The 21,765-nt window shown below is 34.3% G+C and overlaps 1 protein-coding gene across 5 annotated transcripts in view; it reads right to left on the bottom strand.

The window, feature by feature from the left end:
• Positions 1-21,765, bottom strand: part of for (cGMP-dependent protein kinase for) — a 334,414-nt gene that overhangs the window by 268,266 nt on the left and 44,383 nt on the right. For all 5 annotated transcript variants that reach the window (XM_074136016.1, XM_074136017.1, XM_074136013.1 and 2 more), the window contains one exon: positions 17,145-17,487. In XM_074136016.1, coding sequence (XP_073992117.1) covers positions 17,145-17,485 — 341 coding nt within the window. In that variant the 5' untranslated portion in view covers positions 17,486-17,487. The remainder of the gene's footprint in view (positions 1-17,144; positions 17,488-21,765) is intronic.

Genomic DNA, 21,765 nt, shown 5'->3' with positions numbered 1-21,765 from the left:
ACGGAAGCCATTTTCGAGATCATCCCCAAAAGTAGTAGTCAAAATGCTTACTTCCGGTCAAGTGATTTTTAACTAGTAACGAAAGGACAGAGGCTTTGGATTGCGTCAAAAAGAAATATGGAGTACGCACTGTCTAGGATATTCACATCTGATACCAGAGCAATCAGGGTATGATGACGGCTGCTGCGTGGTATCGATGGTTAAAGAAGCTGAAGCGATGGAGAGTAAAAAGTAAAGTAACGCCTACGTGTACAGGCCGGCTTTACGTCCAACTACCAACTAATTACGTGACGGAATGTACTACTAGCTAACAGACTGCTCTGTAAAGTTCTCGTATTAACCATTAAATAAAATCCAACGCCTAGAGACCGGGGAATCGAATCCACTAAACCAACAATACATCTTAGCATTGCGGGTCTAGCCTATAACCGCCCAACATACTTTACTATAAAGTTCTCATATTAATCTTTAAATAAAATCCAAGGCCTAAAGACCGTGAATCGAACCCAGTACCATAATACATATTAGCTTTACAAGTCTCGCCTCTAACCGCTCGGCTACCATTGGCGCCTTCTAAAGCACGGACTGAGAATCAAACCACAATAAATCTTAGCCTTAGTGGATCTATAAAACAAAAAAAATGTAAAGCAAATATCCTTAGAGACTAGGGAAAATTCAATACGCTAGAAGTAAGCGGAAATGGATCAATCGAGAGGTTATCAATCTTCCCAGAATTAAGGGATGTCGCAACCCATAAAAGATGCCATTCTAGAGCAAATGCTCATTTATATTGGGGCCGCTAGAAGAAGAATAGTCATATAGTCAAATCAGTAGCGCTCAAAACATTATTTCGCACTCAACAGGGGCCTCAAATCGTGAACTTACGGTGAACAAAAGTATACTTTCGAAAAATTAGAAGTGATTAATACTTCCGCTACGTGAATTGTAAACAAACACAGCTTGTAAACTTAGTGACAAAAAAGTAAAAGTAGCTGGTTGCCAAGGTAACTAATCCATAGATTTCTTTACAAAAAGTAAAACTATTTCCTAATATTTCAACGTCCATATTACGACGTTAAGATATACAGACAAGTTTTATTAAATTATTATTATTAAATTATTATTATTATTATTATTAGTATTTGTATTATTTTACCAAAGTAGGCTTGTAACAGATTTATGTAAGTAAACTATTTGGCCAATTTCCCCTTCTCCCAAATTTTTCTAGCGCATAGATAATTGTATGTGTCAGTCAGATTTATAGGCCTAATCTAGTGAATTTATAGCGCACCCACATACCAACACATTAAACGAAATTTTACCTTTGAAAATAATGGACCCACGTCCCAAAAGAAGGACTATTTTTAATAAATGAGGCCAGATTAATAGGCCTCTATTTTTAAATCCGCTATTAAAATAGTACGTCACCTCTCACTCTGCGGATCTTTGCCCAATTCTGGTTCCAACAAGTCGGATTACATTTTTATATTACGCAATTAGATTTTTAGAGCTTAATATCAAAGAAGCCTGCTTAGAGTTTCTAAGGAAAACAGACTTTATAAAGTCCAACTACCATTTAGGTGACGTGGACGGAGGCGACTAGCAAACGTACTTCCACTATAAATTGCTCACATTCATCATTAAATAAAATCCAAGGCCTGACCGAGGGAATCGAACCCACTAACCAACAATACATTTTAGCATTGCGGGTCTAGCCTTTAACCGCCTAACATACTTTACTATAAATTTCTTTTATTAACCGTTAAATAAAATCCAAGGCCTAGACACCGGGGAATCGAACCCACTAAACCAACAATACATCTCAGCATTGCGGGTCTAGTCTTATAACAACTCGGCTATTGTGGTAACTTTAAGTCTATATCTACAATGTATAATAGGTTCAACCAATCGAGTTATTTTCTCCGAATTTAGAACTTCAGTTTACAACTTTAATAATTCCTATAAATGTTAAGGAGAGGGAATATTAGGCTAAAGAGACACTCAGCTATCCCCACTTTTCTCAAAAAAGTGCCTTTAAAATTGTTTTGAAAAAATGTTACCAACCAAAGCTGAAAGATTTGCAGTGAATCCTCTAGTTCAAATCGAACAAATTTTGGGGGGGAAAAGCCCCTTTTAGTAAAAACACACTTCCGGAAGACATATTTTTATTCCAGACGTAGTATTCTTCTAAACTTCCTTCTTATGGCCATATGTCGGACTTCACAATATTATTGTTAATATCAAAGACTAACATTAGCAGTAGGCTTCTACTTGGCAGGCCGCTTATATTGGTCATAGTGGATCGACCGCTGGCCAAAACCTCTACGCAAAGAAAAGAAAAAGGTCAACAATTTGGATATCCATATTGACAGACAAGATTAAAGTATGTCACAACGATGTGAAGTCCTTGTAACTGAAAGAGATCTTTCAATATCCTGTAGCTCTGTTTGTTTATTTGTACGTATCTAATTGCCGAGATAATTAACTAGTCAAGATATTAACCTTGAAGAAACTAAAAAAAATAAACTAAAATATTTTAGTAAATAATTTATTAACCTGACACCGAAATAGTTTTGAAAGACCCCCCTCTAGCTCCCTCCGCTAAGTTAACAGTCAACCTTAACTTTATCAGAAGATAAATCAAATAACAGAACTGTTACACTATCATCTGGCCTATAATAATATGAATTTCAAATTTTGTTTTTTTTTATTGGCTTTAATAAATTTTATAGTTTTAACATTTCATTAAAATAGTTTTTTTAATCTTATTACTCGGTTTCCTTTTTAAATTCGTAGCTTAATTCTAAAGGTTAATTCAAAAAATTTGTTAAGCTTCAGGTGGTCTGTCTTAATTTATTACTTTTAATCAAGGAAGGCCGCATTGGAGGTGAGTTTACGGTATCTCTGTTTTAACAAAGTATTTGAAAGATTTGAAGCAATAATTTGATTTTAAAATAAAAAAAAAAAATAGATGGGAGTACCTGAGACATTAAAAATGAATCAAGAAATTCACCTGTTCTAAAAGTGTACCATATTTACAAAATAAAGTGTAGATTCTATTTTTGAAATGACAAGAATTTATACAGAAAGATGCTGTACACATTGGACAGCCAATCTTTTCAACATCAACCTACCTATATCCAAACATTACCCACCATGTGGTATATGTACTTTTTTTGGGGTGGAGCGCCCAACTATTTGTACAAATATAACCTTCCGATAGTAGATTTACAAAAAGGCAAAACCTCATATATAATAACTAGGTCATACATTCCATTTTATTCACCTATTGACCTATATTTTCGTATTGGTTTGACCTATACAGGTTTACAGATTTAGGTCAAAGGCTGCCAGCTGGGTAGAAACTGGGTCCCACAGGCCACATATTTCCTAGATTCAAAGATCGATGTCTTCTCAAGAAAATCGACAAATCAATCGTAAAGAGGGACTTCCGGCTAGCTAATTTTCTCACAAAGCTTATTGGCCAGAATTATGACGATGACCACAAAATAAAAAAACACCCACAAACCATTTCGGTTTAAGGGACCTATTTCGGGCTTAGGGGATACTTCCGGTTTAAAACAAACAAAGACGATAACTATTAATTCTAAGGTAGTAATTTTCTCGGATAGTCAGGCTGCTCTACGGGCAATTAGTTCCTATCAGGTTAACTCAAAACTGGTTTGGGACTGTCTGGGTGCTCTGAAGGAAATCAGTGACCAAAATAAGGTCTTTCTGGTCTGGGTACCTGGTCATTCAGGACATAAGGGTTACGAAGCGGCAGATTTATTGGCCCGGGAAGGCTCTGCGAGATACTTCGTTGGCCCGGAGCCCTGTTTTGTGGTTCCGAAGTGTGTTAAGACTACGACCATTAATTTATGGGTGCAGAGTAGGTCTCAAGAGTGGTGGCTTGCCACCACTGGGCAGAGACAGGCGAAGGAGTTTATTAAAGGCTATTCGCCGAGGCTGACTGCAGAATTAATCCGTCAAGGCCGTGGGGCTATCAGGATGATTGTAGGCCTGTTAACTGGCCACTGCAGACTCAGAAAACACATGCATCGCATGGGCCTGGCAGATGATAGCCTCTGTAGGTTCTGTCAGGAAGAGGAGGAAACGGCACTACGTGTGTTGTGTCAGTGTGAAGGGCTCGTGTGGCTAAGGATGTTACTTCTCGGGGAGGAAAAACCAAGGCCTGAGAGCTTTACCCAAGAGTCGCTCTCCAGCATTAAGAGTCTAATTAAAAGAACAGGTCTGGAGGGTGAGCTTTAAAGTTAGGGGAGCCACAATAGACCCAAAGGGGTCGCAGTGGCGTAGGCCCTGAGGCCGCCCTAGTCTAATCTAATCTAATCTAACTATTGATTATTGCGACACAATGACCTACTTCCTCTTGCTGATGCATTGTGAGGAAATAAAACTTACCAAATAGTTCCTCAATAACCAATACATAAAAAATGATAAAGGGATAACTAGTGAAGAAAATAATACCGATAATAAAAAGAATAAGTGAGGTCACATAGGCAAAACAGCTGTTGATAAATAGCCAATAAAAATAAATCAAATATTACTGGCAGCCAATGAAATATCCATAAAATAATAATAACATATGGTCCTCACCGAGTCACAAACAAAGAACGCTATTGGTAGGAATAAAAAAAAAAAAAACAAAGCAAAAGAAACGATGAGAACGTCACATCAGTAGACGTATAATAATGAAGTGTTTCAAATGACAATGTTCTACACATAAATTCAAAATTCATAAATTTAAAATCGCGACGACAATATTCTGAATATAACACTCACACAGCTGGAGTCAAACGTTTAACAGCAGCATAACTTATGACTAGTTTTAGTAGACAACTTCTGATAATGGACAGGAGATAATAGTGTTCACAAGTTTTTTATGACCAGTATGATACGGGACGACAGAATATTATAAATAAAATAAAATTAAAAAAAAAAAGTTGCTGGCGATAGTGTAGCGTGGTTATTTTATGTGGATTGTCTATCATACTTGCTTTAATGACCACTCATAGCGCAAAAAATAATTTACTATAAGAAAATTCAATGGAAAACTGATTTTGGGAAATGGTCAATGAATTTCCCATTCAAATATCTGGCATGAAAACTCACTAATTTTCCTCGATCTCTGAATCTCTTCATCTCGTACTTAACACTCGATAACGGGGCTTCTTAAACTTTTTGCGACCTCTACCCCCTTTTTAAAGTAAAAATTTCTTGACGACCTCTTTATATCCTAACACCTAATGATTAGGCTATAGGTCGATTTAAGGTTTTGGATATGATTGTATTTATAAGCTTATTATATGAAAACATCAGGCTGTAACATCGATAAATTTATTCTCGATTTTTTTAAATAGGAAATAGTTGAAGATTGTAAAAATAAGAGAACCATGTAATAATTTTAGGCTATATATTGTATTTAGAAAAATATTAATAAGTTTAAAAGAAATTAAAACATCAAATCAATGTCAAAACTTTTTAAAAAGTAAAAAACATAAATTGAAATTTTATTATAAATTATCACAAATAAACTTTTATTGTAAAAACTAGAAAACCATAAAAAAATGTTTCTTATTAAAATCATTTAATTATTTTTAATGAGAAGGATGTGCTTGTTTACTTTCACACAATAAATTAAATCTGGGATAAATATTTTGTTACTGAAGGTCTCAATTATCAATATTTTTTATGTTGGAACGGTACTTTGTTAGTTGAAAATGATCATTCACATACGTACGAATATAGTAGCAAATGGCAAAAGAACTTTCAATGCTTCGTCAAGAGATTGTTGGACATTCTTTTGTTTTTCTCGGGGAATTACAAGTTTAAGACTTCAGAATCAACAAAAAGTTCTACATTACATTAATTTTTGAAGTTATAATTTTTATTACATAATTTGATTCTTCATGAAATACCTACGGAGGGAAAAATAGTAAAAAAATTCTAAACTATTGTTTTAACCTATAAAATAGGCATTAAACATCCTAATGGCGGATCGTACAAGCGCCTTGTGGGCGTGTATACTGGCCAATAGAACCGTAGGTAGGTAGCGTTAAGCCACACACTACTGCACCACGCCCACCTACCATTCTACGTTCTACCATTAGGACTTTTTAGGCCTTTAATTCATATCAAAATCGTACTCTAGAATTTTTTCACTATTTTTCCCTCCATAGGTATTTGATAAAGAATGAAATTTAGCAAAAATAATAATAAATTATTTTGATGATTTATTTTACGTCACACCATCCACTACGGTTTATGAATGATTACAGAATATGTTTTATTTCAATTATCAAGTGCCTAATTTTGATTTGATTGAAGAATTTGGTCAGAATAAAACAGTTAGGTTAAAAATTACATTAATTTTTGAAGTTATAATTTTTATGGCATAAATTGATTCTTCATGAAATACCTACGGATGAAAAAATAGTAAAAAAATTCTAAACTATTGTTTTAATTGATAAAATTGGGCTTAAACATCCTAATGGCGGATTGTACAAGCGCCTTGTGGGCGTGTATACTGGCCAATAGAACCGTAGGTAGGTAGCGTTAAGCCACACACTACTGCACCACGCCCACCTACCATTCTACGTTCTACCATTAAGACTTTTTAGGCCTTTAATTTATATCAAAATCGTACTCTAGAATTTTTTCACTATTTTTCCCTCCATAGGTATTTGATAAAGAATGAAATTTAGCAAAAATAATAATAAATTATTTTGATGATTTATTTTACGTCACACCATCCACTACGGTTTATGAATGATTACAGAATATGTTTTATTTCAATTATCAAGTGCCTAATTTTGATTTGATTGAAGAATTTGGTCAGAATAAAACAGTTAGGTTAAAAATTACATTAATTTTTGAAGTTATAATTTTTATGGCATAAATTGATTCTTCATGAAATACCTACGGATGAAAAAATAGTAAAAAAATTCTAAACTATTGTTTTAATTGATAAAATTGGGCTTAAACATCCTAATGGCGGATTGTACAAGCGCCTTGTGGGCGTGTATACTGGCCAATAGAACCGTAGGTAGGTAGCGTTAAGCCACACACTACTGCACCACGCCCACCTACCATTCTACGTTCTACCATTAAGACTTTTTAGGCCTTTAATTTATATCAAAATCGTACTCTAGAATTTTTTCACTATTTTTTCCTCCATAGGTATTTAATAAAGAATGAAATTTAGCAAAAATAATAATAAATTATTTTGAAGATTTATTTTACGTCACACCATCCACTACGGTTTATGAATGATTACAGAATATGTTTTATTTCAATTATCATGTGCCTAATTTTGATTTGATTGAAGAATTTGGTCAGAATAAAACAGTTAGGTTAAAAATTACATTAATTTTTGAAGTTATAATTTTTATGGCATAAATTGATTCTTCATGAAATACCTACGGATGAAAAAATAGTAAAAAAATTCTAAACTATTGTTTTAACCTATAAAATAGGCATTAAAAACCCTAATGGCGAATCCAACAAACGACTTGTGGGCGTGTATACTGGCCAATAGAACCGTAGGTAGGTAGCGTTAAGCCACACACTACTGCACCACGCCCACCTACCATTCTACGTTCTACCATTAAGACTTTTTAGGCCTTTAATTTATATCAAAATCGTACTCTAGAATTTTTTCACTATTTTTTCCTCCATAGGTATTTGATAAAGAATGAAATTTAGCAAAAATAATAATAAATTATTTTGAAGATTTATTTTACGTCACACCATCCACTACGGTTTATGAATGATTACAGAATATGTTTTATTTCAATTATCATGTGCCTAATTTTGATTTGATTGAAGAATTTGGTCAGAATAAAACAGTTAGGTTAAAAATTACATTAATTTTTGAAGTTATAATTTTTATGGCATAAATTGATTCTTCATGAAATACCTACGGATGAAAAAATAGTAAAAAAATTCTAAACTATTGTTTTAATTGATAAAATTGGGCTTAAACATCCTAATGGCGGATTGTACAAGCGCCTTGTGGGCGTGTATACTGGCCAATAGAACCGTAGGTAGGTAGCGTTAAGCCACACACTACTGCACCACGCCCACCTACCATTCTACGTTCTACCATTAAGACTTTTTAGGCCTTTAATTTATATCAAAATCGTACTCTAGAATTTTTTCACTATTTTTTCCTCCATAGGTATTTGATAAAGAATGAAATTTAGCAAAAATAATAATAAATTATTTTGAAGATTTATTTTACGTCACACCATCCACTACGGTTTATGAATGATTACAGAATATGTTTTATTTCAATTATCATGTGCCTAATTTTGATTTGATTGAAGAATTTGGTCAGAATAAAACAGTTAGGTTAAAAATTACATTAATTTTTGAAGTTATAATTTTTATGGCATAAATTGATTCTTCATGAAATACCTACGGATGAAAAAATAGTAAAAAAATTCTAAACTATTGTTTTAATTGATAAAATTGGGCTTAAACATCCTAATGGCGGATTGTACAAGCGCCTTGTGGGCGTGTATACTGGCCAATAGAACCGTAGGTAGGTAGCGTTAAGCCACACACTACTACACCACGCCCACCTACCATTCTACGTTCTACCATTAAGACTTTTTAGGCCTTTAATTTATATCAAAATTGTACTCTAGAATTTTTTCACTATTTTTTCCCCCATAGGTATTTAATAAAGATTGGAATTATGCAAAAATAATAATAAATAATTTTGAAGATTTATTTTACGTCACACCATCAACTACGGTTTATGAAAGATTGCAGAATATGTTTTATTTCAATTATCAAGTGCCTAATTTTGATTTGATTGAAGAATTTGGTCACAATATAACAGTTAGGTTAAAAATTACATTAATTTTTGAAGTTATAATTTTTATGGCATAAATTGATTCTTCATGAAATACCTACGGAGGGAAAAATAGTAAAAAAATTCTAAACTATTGTTTTAACCTATAAAATAGGCATTAAAAACCCTAATGGCGGATTGTACAAGCGCCTTGTGGGCGTGTATACTGGCCAATAGAACCGTAGGTAGGTAGCGTTAAGCCACACACTACTGCACCACGCCCACCTACCATTCTACGTTCTACCATTAAGACTTTTTAGGCCTTTAATTTATATCAAAATCGTACTCTAGAATTTTTTCACTATTTTTTCCTCCATAGGTATTTAATAAAGAATGAAATTTAGCAAAAATAATAATAAATTATTTTGAAGATTTATTTTACGTCACACCATCCACTACGGTTTATGAATGATTACAGAATATGTTTTATTTCAATTATCATGTGCCTAATTTTGATTTGATTGAAGAATTTGGTCAGAATAAAACAGTTAGGTTAAAAATTACATTAATTTTTGAAGTTATAATTTTTATGGCATAAATTGATTCTTCATGAAATACCTACGGATGAAAAAATAGTAAAAAAATTCTAAACTATTGTTTTAACCTATAAAATAGGCATTAAAAACCCTAATGGCGAATCCAACAAACGACTTGTGGGCGTGTATACTGGCCAATAGAACCGTAGGTAGGTAGCGTTAAGCCACACACTACTGCACCACGCCCACCTACCATTCTACGTTCTACCATTAAGACTTTTTAGGCCTTTAATTTATATCAAAATCGTACTCTAGAATTTTTTCACTATTTTTTCCTCCATAGGTATTTGATAAAGAATGAAATTTAGCAAAAATAATAATAAATTATTTTGAAGATTTATTTTACGTCACACCATCCACTACGGTTTATGAATGATTACAGAATATGTTTTATTTCAATTATCATGTGCCTAATTTTGATTTGATTGAAGAATTTGGTCAGAATAAAACAGTTAGGTTAAAAATTACATTAATTTTTGAAGTTATAATTTTTATGGCATAAATTGATTCTTCATGAAATACCTACGGATGAAAAAATAGTAAAAAAATTCTAAACTATTGTTTTAATTGATAAAATTGGGCTTAAACATCCTAATGGCGGATTGTACAAGCGCCTTGTGGGCGTGTATACTGGCCAATAGAACCGTAGGTAGGTAGCGTTAAGCCACACACTACTGCACCACGCCCACCTACCATTCTACGTTCTACCATTAAGACTTTTTAGGCCTTTAATTTATATCAAAATCGTACTCTAGAATTTTTTCACTATTTTTTCCTCCATAGGTATTTGATAAAGAATGAAATTTAGCAAAAATAATAATAAATTATTTTGAAGATTTATTTTACGTCACACCATCCACTACGGTTTATGAATGATTACAGAATATGTTTTATTTCAATTATCATGTGCCTAATTTTGATTTGATTGAAGAATTTGGTCAGAATAAAACAGTTAGGTTAAAAATTACATTAATTTTTGAAGTTATAATTTTTATGGCATAAATTGATTCTTCATGAAATACCTACGGATGAAAAAATAGTAAAAAAATTCTAAACTATTGTTTTAATTGATAAAATTGGGCTTAAACATCCTAATGGCGGATTGTACAAGCGCCTTGTGGGCGTGTATACTGGCCAATAGAACCGTAGGTAGGTAGCGTTAAGCCACACACTACTACACCACGCCCACCTACCATTCTACGTTCTACCATTAAGACTTTTTAGGCCTTTAATTTATATCAAAATTGTACTCTAGAATTTTTTCACTATTTTTTCCCCCATAGGTATTTAATAAAGATTGGAATTATGCAAAAATAATAATAAATAATTTTGAAGATTTATTTTACGTCACACCATCAACTACGGTTTATGAAAGATTGCAGAATATGTTTTATTTCAATTATCAAGTGCCTAATTTTGATTTGATTGAAGAATTTGGTCACAATATAACAGTTAGGTTAAAAATTACATTAATTTTTGAAGTTATAATTTTTATGGCATAAATTGATTCTTCATGAAATACCTACGGAGGGAAAAATAGTAAAAAAATTCTAAACTATTGTTTTAACCTATAAAATAGGCATTAAAAACCCTAATGGCGAATCCAACAAACGACTTGTGGGCGTGTACACTGGCCAATAGAACCGTAGGTAGGTAGCGTTAAGCCACACACTACTGCACCACGCCCACCTACCATTCTACGTTCCGCCATTAAGACTTTTTAGGCCTTTAATTTATATCAAAATCGTACTCTAGAATTTTTTCACTATTTTTTCCTCCATAGGTATTTAATAAAGAATGAAATTTAGCAAAAATAATAATAAATTATTTTGAAGATTTATTTTACGTCACACCATCCACTACGGTTTATGAATGATTACAGAATATGTTTTATTTCAATTATCAAGTGCCTAATTTTGATTTGATTGAAGAATTATGTCGGAATAAAACAGTTAGGTTACCAACTTAGTTACCCCCACTCCAATCTTTCTTGTTTTAAAAGTATCATCAACTTTTAAGATGTCTTTCCCTGTTATGACCTATTAATGACCAGAAAATAGCAAGTCTTCATATACGATCATCATTATCATGACAATATCCTACAAATACTGGACAATTGAGCTGAATCTTGAATGTCTGTAGACTCGATCAAGCTGTGTGGCAAAAATTTTGGGCTTTGTTTAATTCTTTCCATTAATTGTCGAAACAAGTCGATTCTCTACTCAAAAATTGTTCATAAAATTGTTTTCGATCTATGAACACGCCCACTTATTGTGCCTTTAATATTAATTTGGATTATTTTTTTCCCTGGGAAATTCGAGCTTTTCCGTGAGGGGAGATGAGGAGCTCCCCCATCGAAACTCTAAAGTGTGGGTTTGGTGCAATGTAAGGATTAAATATATTGGGTAATCCTGAGCTAGCAGAGAATGAGTCAGAAAACTCGGGGACTGTAGCAACAGGAAGTTTGTACGTAGGACCGCACCGGAAATGTTTTACTTCGCTTAGTTTTGCTGCCACCTGTTCTAAAAGCGTGTGTCAAGACAATGCTGTTCTACAAAATGATAATTAAGAAACAAATACATTAATAAATTAAAACCAAAGATTGTTTTTTTCGATTCAAATGAGAACTAGGTAAGGCACATTACTTATGTGTTTATGTTAATCCGAACGCACGTGTAAGAAATTAACCTAAGTCTAGGTGACCCTAACAAGGTCGACAAAAACAAACGACCTTCAAAAAAAAAAAGTCTATTTCTGTACAGCTGTTGGTTATGTTGGTAAAACTGGGTAACCTGTTTTTAATCTTCGGGGAGGCATTCTTGGTTATCGCTTGGAAGGTTCACTCAACTGAGTACCTGTTAATTACGTAGAGGCTTTATTGTCGGTGCGTTGATGAAGTGGTGGTGGTGTGGAGACGAAGAACAGCATCCGACCAAACTACTGCTCTGTACTCACTGACCTACAACATCCGAAAAAATAGCGGAAGTATGGATAGCCTCAGAAATATTCATGAATTTTTATTTTATATATCATCGGGTGCCACAATGAGTGGGTTCTATGTTCTAAAACGGAAGTAATACCCTCTCTGATTCTAAATTCAATGTGAGAAGTAGAAAGACATAAAAATCACACCTAGATTCACGGAGATTTTTGTTTTTCATGGTTTGAAGAAAATTCCTAAGGAAATATTTTCCAACCAGACCCCGAAAAAATGAAAAGAAAAATCTCATTACGTAAAATTGACTTCCACTTTTGGGATTTTCCTCAAAAAGCAACACGTTTACCACTCTAACATATTATGTAGTAAATAACTTACAGGACCGTACATTATATTAACATGGCGTAGGAAATGCCTTTCCCACTTTCAAAGTTAGTCCACCTTGATTGAATTGTTCTGTAAATGTGTTAGAAATAAACGTCATAGAGGAAAATGTACATAAAGTATCGTAAACTTTGAGAAAATAGATTGTTAAAAGTTTTAGTTGTTAGTGTGTTTACTTTAGTGTTAAGTGTACTAATTAGTACGTATTCATTGTCCGGATGGTTGGAAGGAAGTAGGGCAAAAATAGCGATCAGGTTAGCTCCCCCCCCCCCAAAACAGGGAACTATTTTGAGCAACAATGAGCACACTACGTTGAAAGAAAATAGAGCCATTTCCCTCGAAACATCTTATAGCCGTGAAAACTCCACTCAGCAGAATGGCTACTTCCGGTGCTAATTTTTTCGCATTCACAGACGTAATCTATTAATGAAATACATGGTAGGTCGGTGCTTGGTCCTAAAATGGTAGATTAGAGGGAAGCCTACAAACTCTTTTCTCCCAGAAGTGCACTGAAACCAATTATTTTCCTTGAAAAAGACCAACGTGTATAAAAAGTTTAAAGAAAATCCATTAACGCCAGAAAGTGGGTTCTTCCGGGTTCAGAGATTTAGTCAAGATCCTTGAAGAGGAAGTAAAATAATCGCCTATTATTCTTCAAGCAGAAGTTCACGTCCCAACTACCAATTAGGTATCGTGGACGGAGGCACATACTTTACTGTTACCTATTTTTTTATTTTTTAAATAAATAAAAAGTAGCCGAACACGGGATTCGAACCGGTGATCTCCGAGATACGAAGCCACGTTCTTGACCACTAGACCAACACTCATGTTTCGTTATCGCACTCCACTTCTGGAATCAGTAGAAAATAAAGAATTTTTGGAAAGCACTGTGAGCTATATCCCATTTTTCAAGGAAGGAAAACTGGGAGTAAAACCTCTTTACACCCGCTTTCCAACAAAACGATGTAGTAATTCCAAAAATTTACAATATTTACGAAATAGTTAATTAAGAGAAACGAATATAATTGAAAAAAAACATTTAGCGATAAAGGTCACAAAGGCTACGTCACAATTACGAAAGTAAAAAAATAAAAAGTTCAAGAGGCGAAGTTAGGACTTAAATTACAAATATAAATATTTACAATAGATTAAGTATAATAGTTATTTACACTATAAAGAGATGGTGCCACTGGTAGTGTTTGTAAAGAGGTGGCACACACAATGCAAATAGGAGGGGGAAGTCTATTTATAGAAATAGGAGAGTTCGAACATCATGCTGTGTGGGAGGAGGAGAAAATGGTGGAGAGGGGGCCAAGAGTTTGAAGGTCATCAAACATAACAGAGGTTGATAGTGGCGGAGAGTCTTCTCCTCTATGATTACCAGAACAATTCAGAGGCTAAACAGGCAGCGCACTATTTCTAGTGTTGGGATAGTGTGGCCCTAGACTGGGGCTCTGGGGCTCTCTCTAGTTTCTAGCAACTAGAACTACGTACCAACACTCTGGGAACATCTACGCCAATACGCCTGTTGTGCATCATCTAAAGCTAAGGGGTTACACCCAACGAACTAGAGCGCACAACAAGTTCTATAACTTTTGTTATTCCTTCATCTGTTGTTACAGCGTTCCAGCTGCGCTAAGACACAGAGTTTTACTAAAAGTGTGATTTATTTCCAGCCCAATTCCATCCTCCAATATCCTTCTTCAGAGAAAAATTATCCCGAAATGAAACTTTCAAAAATAAGTTCCAAGCATCACTGTATAAAAGTGCGCGATAAGTATGCCGAATTTAAAGGAAACTGCTGGAATTATTTTCCACGAAAAAGGTCAAGAAATTGGAAAATTTATCCACTAAAGACGCATTTCCGGTTGGCTGGTATCCAAAAGCTTATTTCCTAATAGTTAAAGAAAAAATTGAACTTCCTGCAATGTACGTAAAGGGATTTATACTGAATACATTCTGAGACCGACACTTTTATGGAGTCAGAAGGGCTCAAAGCGAATATTTCCGGCCAAAACCACGAGTTTCGAAAAAAATTTGACCATCTCAATACTTCCTCTTGAACTATTCACAGGAAGTGAAATTAATACAATCAATTCAAAAGACAAAAGATTTAGAGAATCTAAAAATAAAAATTGTGACGTTCACAACTAGGGCTACGTGCTAAATCCAAGGGTGTAAAAACACACATGAACTAGGAATAGACTGAATGAGTGAAACCAGAATTGAGTATCAATTGGGAGTAAACAGTATTCAGTTTAGAAATCTAGGGGAGCGTCTGTTCGTGCAAGTGAGGAGAGATTGGAGAATAGACGGAGGCAGCAAGGAGTCACGCAATTGAAGGTCGCCGCCGTTCAGAGAGTTAGAATCACGGCGAGATGTTAGCTTGCCCGCAACAACACCACCGGAAGGGTCTATTTATAGCAGCGCTCCATAGTTTTGATAATATTAGAGCGGAAGGAACAAATTAAGCCGAGTGATTACGAATTTAAATCTTATGTTACGCCACAACTGAAATCCTAAATTTTGCATTCTTTACTTTCACTTTAATATTATCAAAAGTATGGCGGTTTAAACCATTTCGTCTTTCCACCGGAAATGCCCAATTTTAGGACCTCTGAATTTAGGAAAAAAATTTGTTTTCAATGGTCTCTACAGCGGGCACTATAAAATAGAGAAGAAAATTAGGCTCACCGTGAACTGCAGTTTTCACTTAAAACAGGTTTTTGTCAATTTTCTTTTTAAGGAAAATGATTTCCTTAAAGTGAAAACGAATAATATTGAAGTGAACTACTTTTTAATGCAAATTGTAAGTTTCAATAAAAATTAATCATGTAAAAGTCGTTTGAGTACCTATAATAGATTATTTTTAATGAGAATAATTAAAAAAAAAACAGAATAGATCTCGAAACCTTCTCAAAGGCTTTACTAGAACGTATTCGAGACCTGGCAAAGCTAATATGTATTGTTGGTTTAGTGGGTTCGATTCCCGGTCTTTAGGCCTTGGATTTTATTTAATGGTTAATAAAAGAAATTTACAGTAAAGTATGTACAGGCGGTTATAGACTAGACCCGCAAAGCAAAGTTGTATTGTTGGTTTAGTGGGTTCGATTCCCGGTCTTTAGGCCTTGGATTTTATTTAATGGTTAATAAAAGAAATTTACAGTAAAGTATGTACAGGCGGTTATAGACTAGACCCGCAATGCTAAGATGTATTGTTGGTTTAGTGGGTTCGATCCCCGGTCTAGGCCTTGGATTTTATTTAATGGTTAACAAAAGAAATTTACAGTAAAGTACTCGTATGTTTGCTAGTCGCCTCCGTCCACGACACCTAATTAGTAGTTGGACGTTAAGCCCCGCCTAAAAAAAATAGGCGATTACTTTACTACTTACTACTACTAGAACGTATTTTTCCCAGATCGAGTTACAGCCTATGTAAAACGACGACGCTATAAGAAAACTAGTTATTCGCAGAACGAATTGTTTATTACGCAGAAAGAATCTTGAGTCGCGCTGTTATTACAGGGGAAATGACTCTTTTTTTATTTCCGCTGACGTAGCCATCCTGATAGAATGACAGATAAACAGATAATCTACATATTTATAGAAAATATAATATTTTATTATAACTTCCGTTTAAAAATTCTTATTTGAAATATTAATGAAAAAAATTCAATGAGCTCATTCAACCATCTTTTATACTTAAACTTATACCTCAAAATGCCCTAAAACGAATTTTTTAAAAGTACGAATTGTTCAAATAAAAACTTCTGTTTCGAACCCACAGAATACTTTTTCGTAAAAAACGGGTTGGTCAAGATTTTTCTGAGACCCCTCCAAGATGAATACTGACGTGACAAATCTGAATAAGAAACCTATTATTCTAAGTACTAGTTTTATGTAAGAAGAATGTCCAAATTAATTGGTATCGTTTTGGCATGAATTGCAAGAGGAGGAAATGAAATATTTACGTCAGGAAGTGCGGTTTTTTTTTTTTTTGGGAACTAAAGATGATGTCTGCCTTGTAAACATGATATCGGTCAATGGACAGATACCTAAGAGAGCTGTTTGATATCCTGTAAGAGGCGTGCTAGAGCTAGGATATCCTGGATACAAAAGTATATGTTATAGGTACTCAAAATTCTGGAGCAAGAAGATTCAAGTAACAGTAAAGTATCTTGCAACGAAGTTGTTCTTAAACCCTGATGAAACCAAGTTCTGCTTCCGCAAGAGCAACCGGTTTCAAATCCAGAAGCATTGATCCTGTACATTTTCTCTTTCTAAAGCAGCCATTGTTGTGCACAATGAGAGAACACAATGCCGGAGGCACTAAGATGCCTCCAGACGTCTTAAATTCCAAGTAATTGTTGAATAGATAATAATTTTTAAAAAAACTAAAACCACCAACCTGTCATTTTTGCTGATAACTGGAAACTTCTGATTGGCCAACTCCTGTATGGTGGTGATGTCTTGAGGTTCGGCCGATATCCCTTGGGCGCGCTGTTTACGCGGCCTGCTCACTACCTCGCCTTTATTATAATAGCTATTGTTATTGTTATTATTGTTATTGTTAGTCTGTGTTGTTGGCGAGGACATGTGAAACGGGAAGACAGATTGAAATTTATCTAGATGTGACTTTAATTCCAGTATTTCTTCATCTTTCTTCTTCAGTTCGGCTTCTAGTAGTCTGACCCGGGCTTCCAGCTCTTCCACAGAGCCGGCCAACGCCCCCGACGAAGCACGGCTCATGTCTGAAAACAAACAAACAATAGAAAATTGAATTAATGTCATGTCGGCATCCATATCGTTGGAGTGGGGTACTTGATATTCCAACCAAATGCGAAGAACTTATTCATTCACGCATCATTGTCCACAAACAAGTACATCTATTAAACGCAACCTCTGCCAAAATCGATTAACACGTAAGCACTATTAGAGAGTTATAAACTCTATTAAACGGAAATTTGCTGCCAAATATTTGTACAATCTGCTAAACGTCTTTAAACTGTTCCGTTTACTGTATAACCACTTCCTGAGGGAACCAGGCTCTCCCGGAAAGTCTTTTTTTGGAAGAGAGAAGACAAAAGTCAAGAGATAATTATTTCTTGATAGGGATAACACTTGATGAAGCAGCGGTCTAGTTATTCTAATCTAGGGGAGAGAATATACCCCTATTACAGTCGCTAAGAAATCTCTAGGACGAACAGGAGGACGGCCGTAAACCCACTTCCTCGTGCCAGAAGAGCTTCTCCAAACCTTGATGAAACAGCGGCCCAGATATTCTAATCTAGGGGAGAGAATATACCCACCCCTATTACAGTCGCTAAGAAATCTCTGGGACGCACAGGAGGACAGTCGTATCACTCCTTCGTGCCAGAAAAGCTTCTTCAAACCTTGATGAAATAGCGGCCCAGATATTCTAATCTAAGGGGAGAGGCTACATCCCTATTACAGTCGCTAAGAAATCTCTAGGATGAACAGAAGGACTGCTGTATACCCACTCCCTCGTCCCAGATAGCTTCTTCACCACCCCCCCCCCCCAAAGAAAAAGGATACACCACTTCCTCCCAACGGAAATCACAGGATTAGAAGAATCCCCTACTCTGACCCTCCACAGCGATTGAAGCAAGAACTTCAAAAAAATGCCCACATTAAAGACCCACACATTTCGATCAAACCTTCTTAACGGAAGCCAGTTTTGGAGATTTTACCAACATTTAAAAAATTTAACGAAATAGCAGTGAAAGATGATAAAAATGATTCGAAACCGAACAGAAGTCAATCTTAAAAGTGAAATTAAAGAACAATTTTTTGAAACTAAAAACCAGTTCTAAGATTATACTGAACAAGGAAAACTGCATAGAAATTACCTTTAGAAAGGTCCAATAAATTACTCACAATTTTTCCTTGTCCCCTCTCTCCGCCCACCTCAATCACTCATTAAAATACAAAACCTCAATTAATGATTCTTGTAAGGTTATTTTAACAGCAGAAGAATTGAACAGCTAATAAGGTGAGGTAATCTTGTAATTAAAAAGTGTTAGCAGTTTTAAAACTGTCCGCTAGGACAGTTGCATAAAGGTTGATCGTCAAAAAGTGCACGAAAAAGCGTAACGCTGAAAAACACCCAACTTTGACAATTTTTTTCTCTTCTACTATAAAAGGATAATATTCCCAAATTTTCTTTAAATTATAGAGCAAACCCTCCTTTATGACTGCAATTTTTTTGCAACAACCCAGATCTAATAGGTTTCGAGAAAAAAGTTGCTGAAAATGAGGAAAAACGGCATTTTCAAATTGTTGTTGTACTTCTTATTGGTTGTAAACAACATAGCGCCTAGACGCGCGAACCGATTTTCATCAATAAGGTGTCATTCGATTCGGAATTTTATGTAGATGTGCCTTACGGGGGTCTCGACGCTGACAATCGAATGGGAGAAGAGTTAGCCCCCTTTATATAAAGCCCCCTCCAAACTTGTTATTACTAATTACTCTGTAAAATCTTAGCTTGATATTGATAAAAATTTGGCAAGTTGAAAGGGTTAGGGATCCCCAATCTAATAAAAAATCAACGTTCTGCCTCACACATCTATTAAAGAAAAGTGTGCAAATCGTTTGAAATTATCGACGAATGAAACGATTTTCATGATTGAAGTGTCATTCAAATCAAAATTTTGTATAGATTTGCATTTTAAAAGTCTCGACCTAATACCTATTAATTCGGTAAACATTTCATTGAATTCTCAATTATTCGAAGAGAGACATAAAACTTTGAAATTTCAACGCATTACTACAACTCTAAAATTTAACTTTCTATATCACATTAAATATTCACAACGTGAATCCATCCAACGCAATTGAAAACCTCTAAAATTTAACCTTCCATATCTCAATAACTATTATCACTAAAACAATGCAATTTATATCAGTTATAGAGCTAAGTTTTCTCTACAATTCGGTAAAGAAATCATTAAAATCTGATGAATACAAAAAGAGATATAAACGATTAAAATTCGAACGAAATTGAAAACCAACAAAATTTAACCTTCCATATCTCAACAGCTATTATCACAAAAACAACGCTATTACTATCAGTTATAGAGCTAAGTTTTCTCTACATTTAAGTAAGAAAATCATTGAATTTTGAAAATCACGAACGGAGATATAAAGGTTTGAAATTTGAAGGGTTTTGAAAACCTCCAAAATTTAACCTGCTATAACTCATTAACTATTATCACTAAAACATTGCTACTTATCTCAATTATAGAGCTAAGTTTTCTCTACATTTTGGTAAAGAGAACATTGAATCCTGAACAATACGAACGGAGATATAGTGGTTTGAAATTTAAAGTATTTGAAAACTCCCAAAATTTAACCTTCCATATTTCATTAACTATTTACACTAAAACATTGCCACTTACATCAGTTATAGACCTAAGTTTTCTCTACATTTAGGTAAAGAGAGCATTGTATTCTGAACACTACAACGTGAGAAATAAAGGTATGAAATTTGAAGGGTTTCAAACTTTAACCTGCTATATCTCATTAACTATTATTACTAAAACATTGCCACTTACATCAGTTATAGACCTAAGTTTTCTCTACATTTTGGTAAAGAGAGCACTGAATTCTGAACATTACAATGGGAGATATAAAGGTTTGAAATTTGAAGGGTTTTGAAAACCACGAAACTTTAACCTTCCATATCTCATTAACTATTATCACTAAAACATCGCCACTTTATATCTCATTAACTATTTATGTAATCTTGTTTTAATTTTGTTCACAGATTGTACCATGGAGATCTATTACGGCATTTCCAGGATGAATACAAGTGTGTTACAAGGTGTGCTGTTTTATTTCAGAGAAGTGTGATCTTTTACTATCGAGTTGATGTTAAAATAAAATATATTTTAAGATATGATGTTTGAAAAAAATAAAAATAAATATATATCATGTTAAAAATCTGTAAAAAAACTCGAAACTTTATTTTAAGTCCCAGAATTGGAGGGATAAATCATCCAAACTGTTTGGACTTAATAAGTTTACAACACTATTACCGAAGCGTTTGGTAGAACTGTTTGGAAGAATCGTATACTCTCTATAGCACATAACTAGCATTAAATCATCATGACAGAGGATGATGGACGATATCCTAGGCAATTATTCACGATCTTAGAAGAAGAACCGTCTATAATACTAGAGCATTCTTAACGCTTAGTTTTTTTTTTTTTTTTTTGTAGAAGCCTAAAGTTGTAAATTTCTGTTTTTAGAGAGGTCACGTTCTTCAGATTTCCAATGATTTTTAAACCAAGTTGGACCAATATGTGAATCTAGCATCTCCTAGATTAAGTTACAATAACTTTCTAAAATTAAAGAATAGAAAATAAAGAACCTGTTCTGAAAATTTAAATCTCCAGCTTGATTAAGATGTTAATTGGAGAGAGATATGTTTAAAAGTTAATAGAGAAAACTATGGCGACTTGTTAGCGCCACCTCTCAACGGGAGAGCCCACTTTCTAGTCCTCCTTCAGGATCTAGCAGGTAGAATACTTAGAAAAAAAAAAATTAAAAACAAATTATCTAATTCCATTAAGTTAACTTCTCTGGCCCCTACTGAAAGGAAGTAATGCGATATACCAGTTCAAAGCTACAATCGATATTATTGAAATCTGCTCGTTTACTATTTAGTGATTTTACTATTAAGTGATTTTCTATAAGCGATATTATTATTAAGTGATTATACTATTAAGTCAAACGAAGTATCGAAGTATGAGGATCGACTAAACGTTCAATTCTCTAGGCCTCCAGATATTACAGTCAAAAATATGTTCATCGAAAACTTCTTAACACTCCATTCTATATTTGTAACCTTACCATCCTCCGTAATGATCTCAACAAAATCCCTTTCATTTAAGATCTTGCTAAAACTAGTTTTCTCAAATTTCATTCCTCTACCACAGCTCATCCTAACCCCTCTATTCGAACAACCTATCTTCTTCCGGCAATACCAGATGATCCTCTAAGAA

Source organism: Rhodnius prolixus, unplaced genomic scaffold, assembly GCF_049639745.1.
Source record: "Rhodnius prolixus isolate KJV_2025 unplaced genomic scaffold, Rpr scaffold_5, whole genome shotgun sequence".
NCBI classification, from domain to species: Eukaryota; Metazoa; Arthropoda; class Insecta; order Hemiptera; family Reduviidae; genus Rhodnius; species Rhodnius prolixus.
The sequence above is the reverse complement of the archived record's forward strand: the minus strand, read 5'-3'. Positions and strand labels throughout refer to the sequence as shown.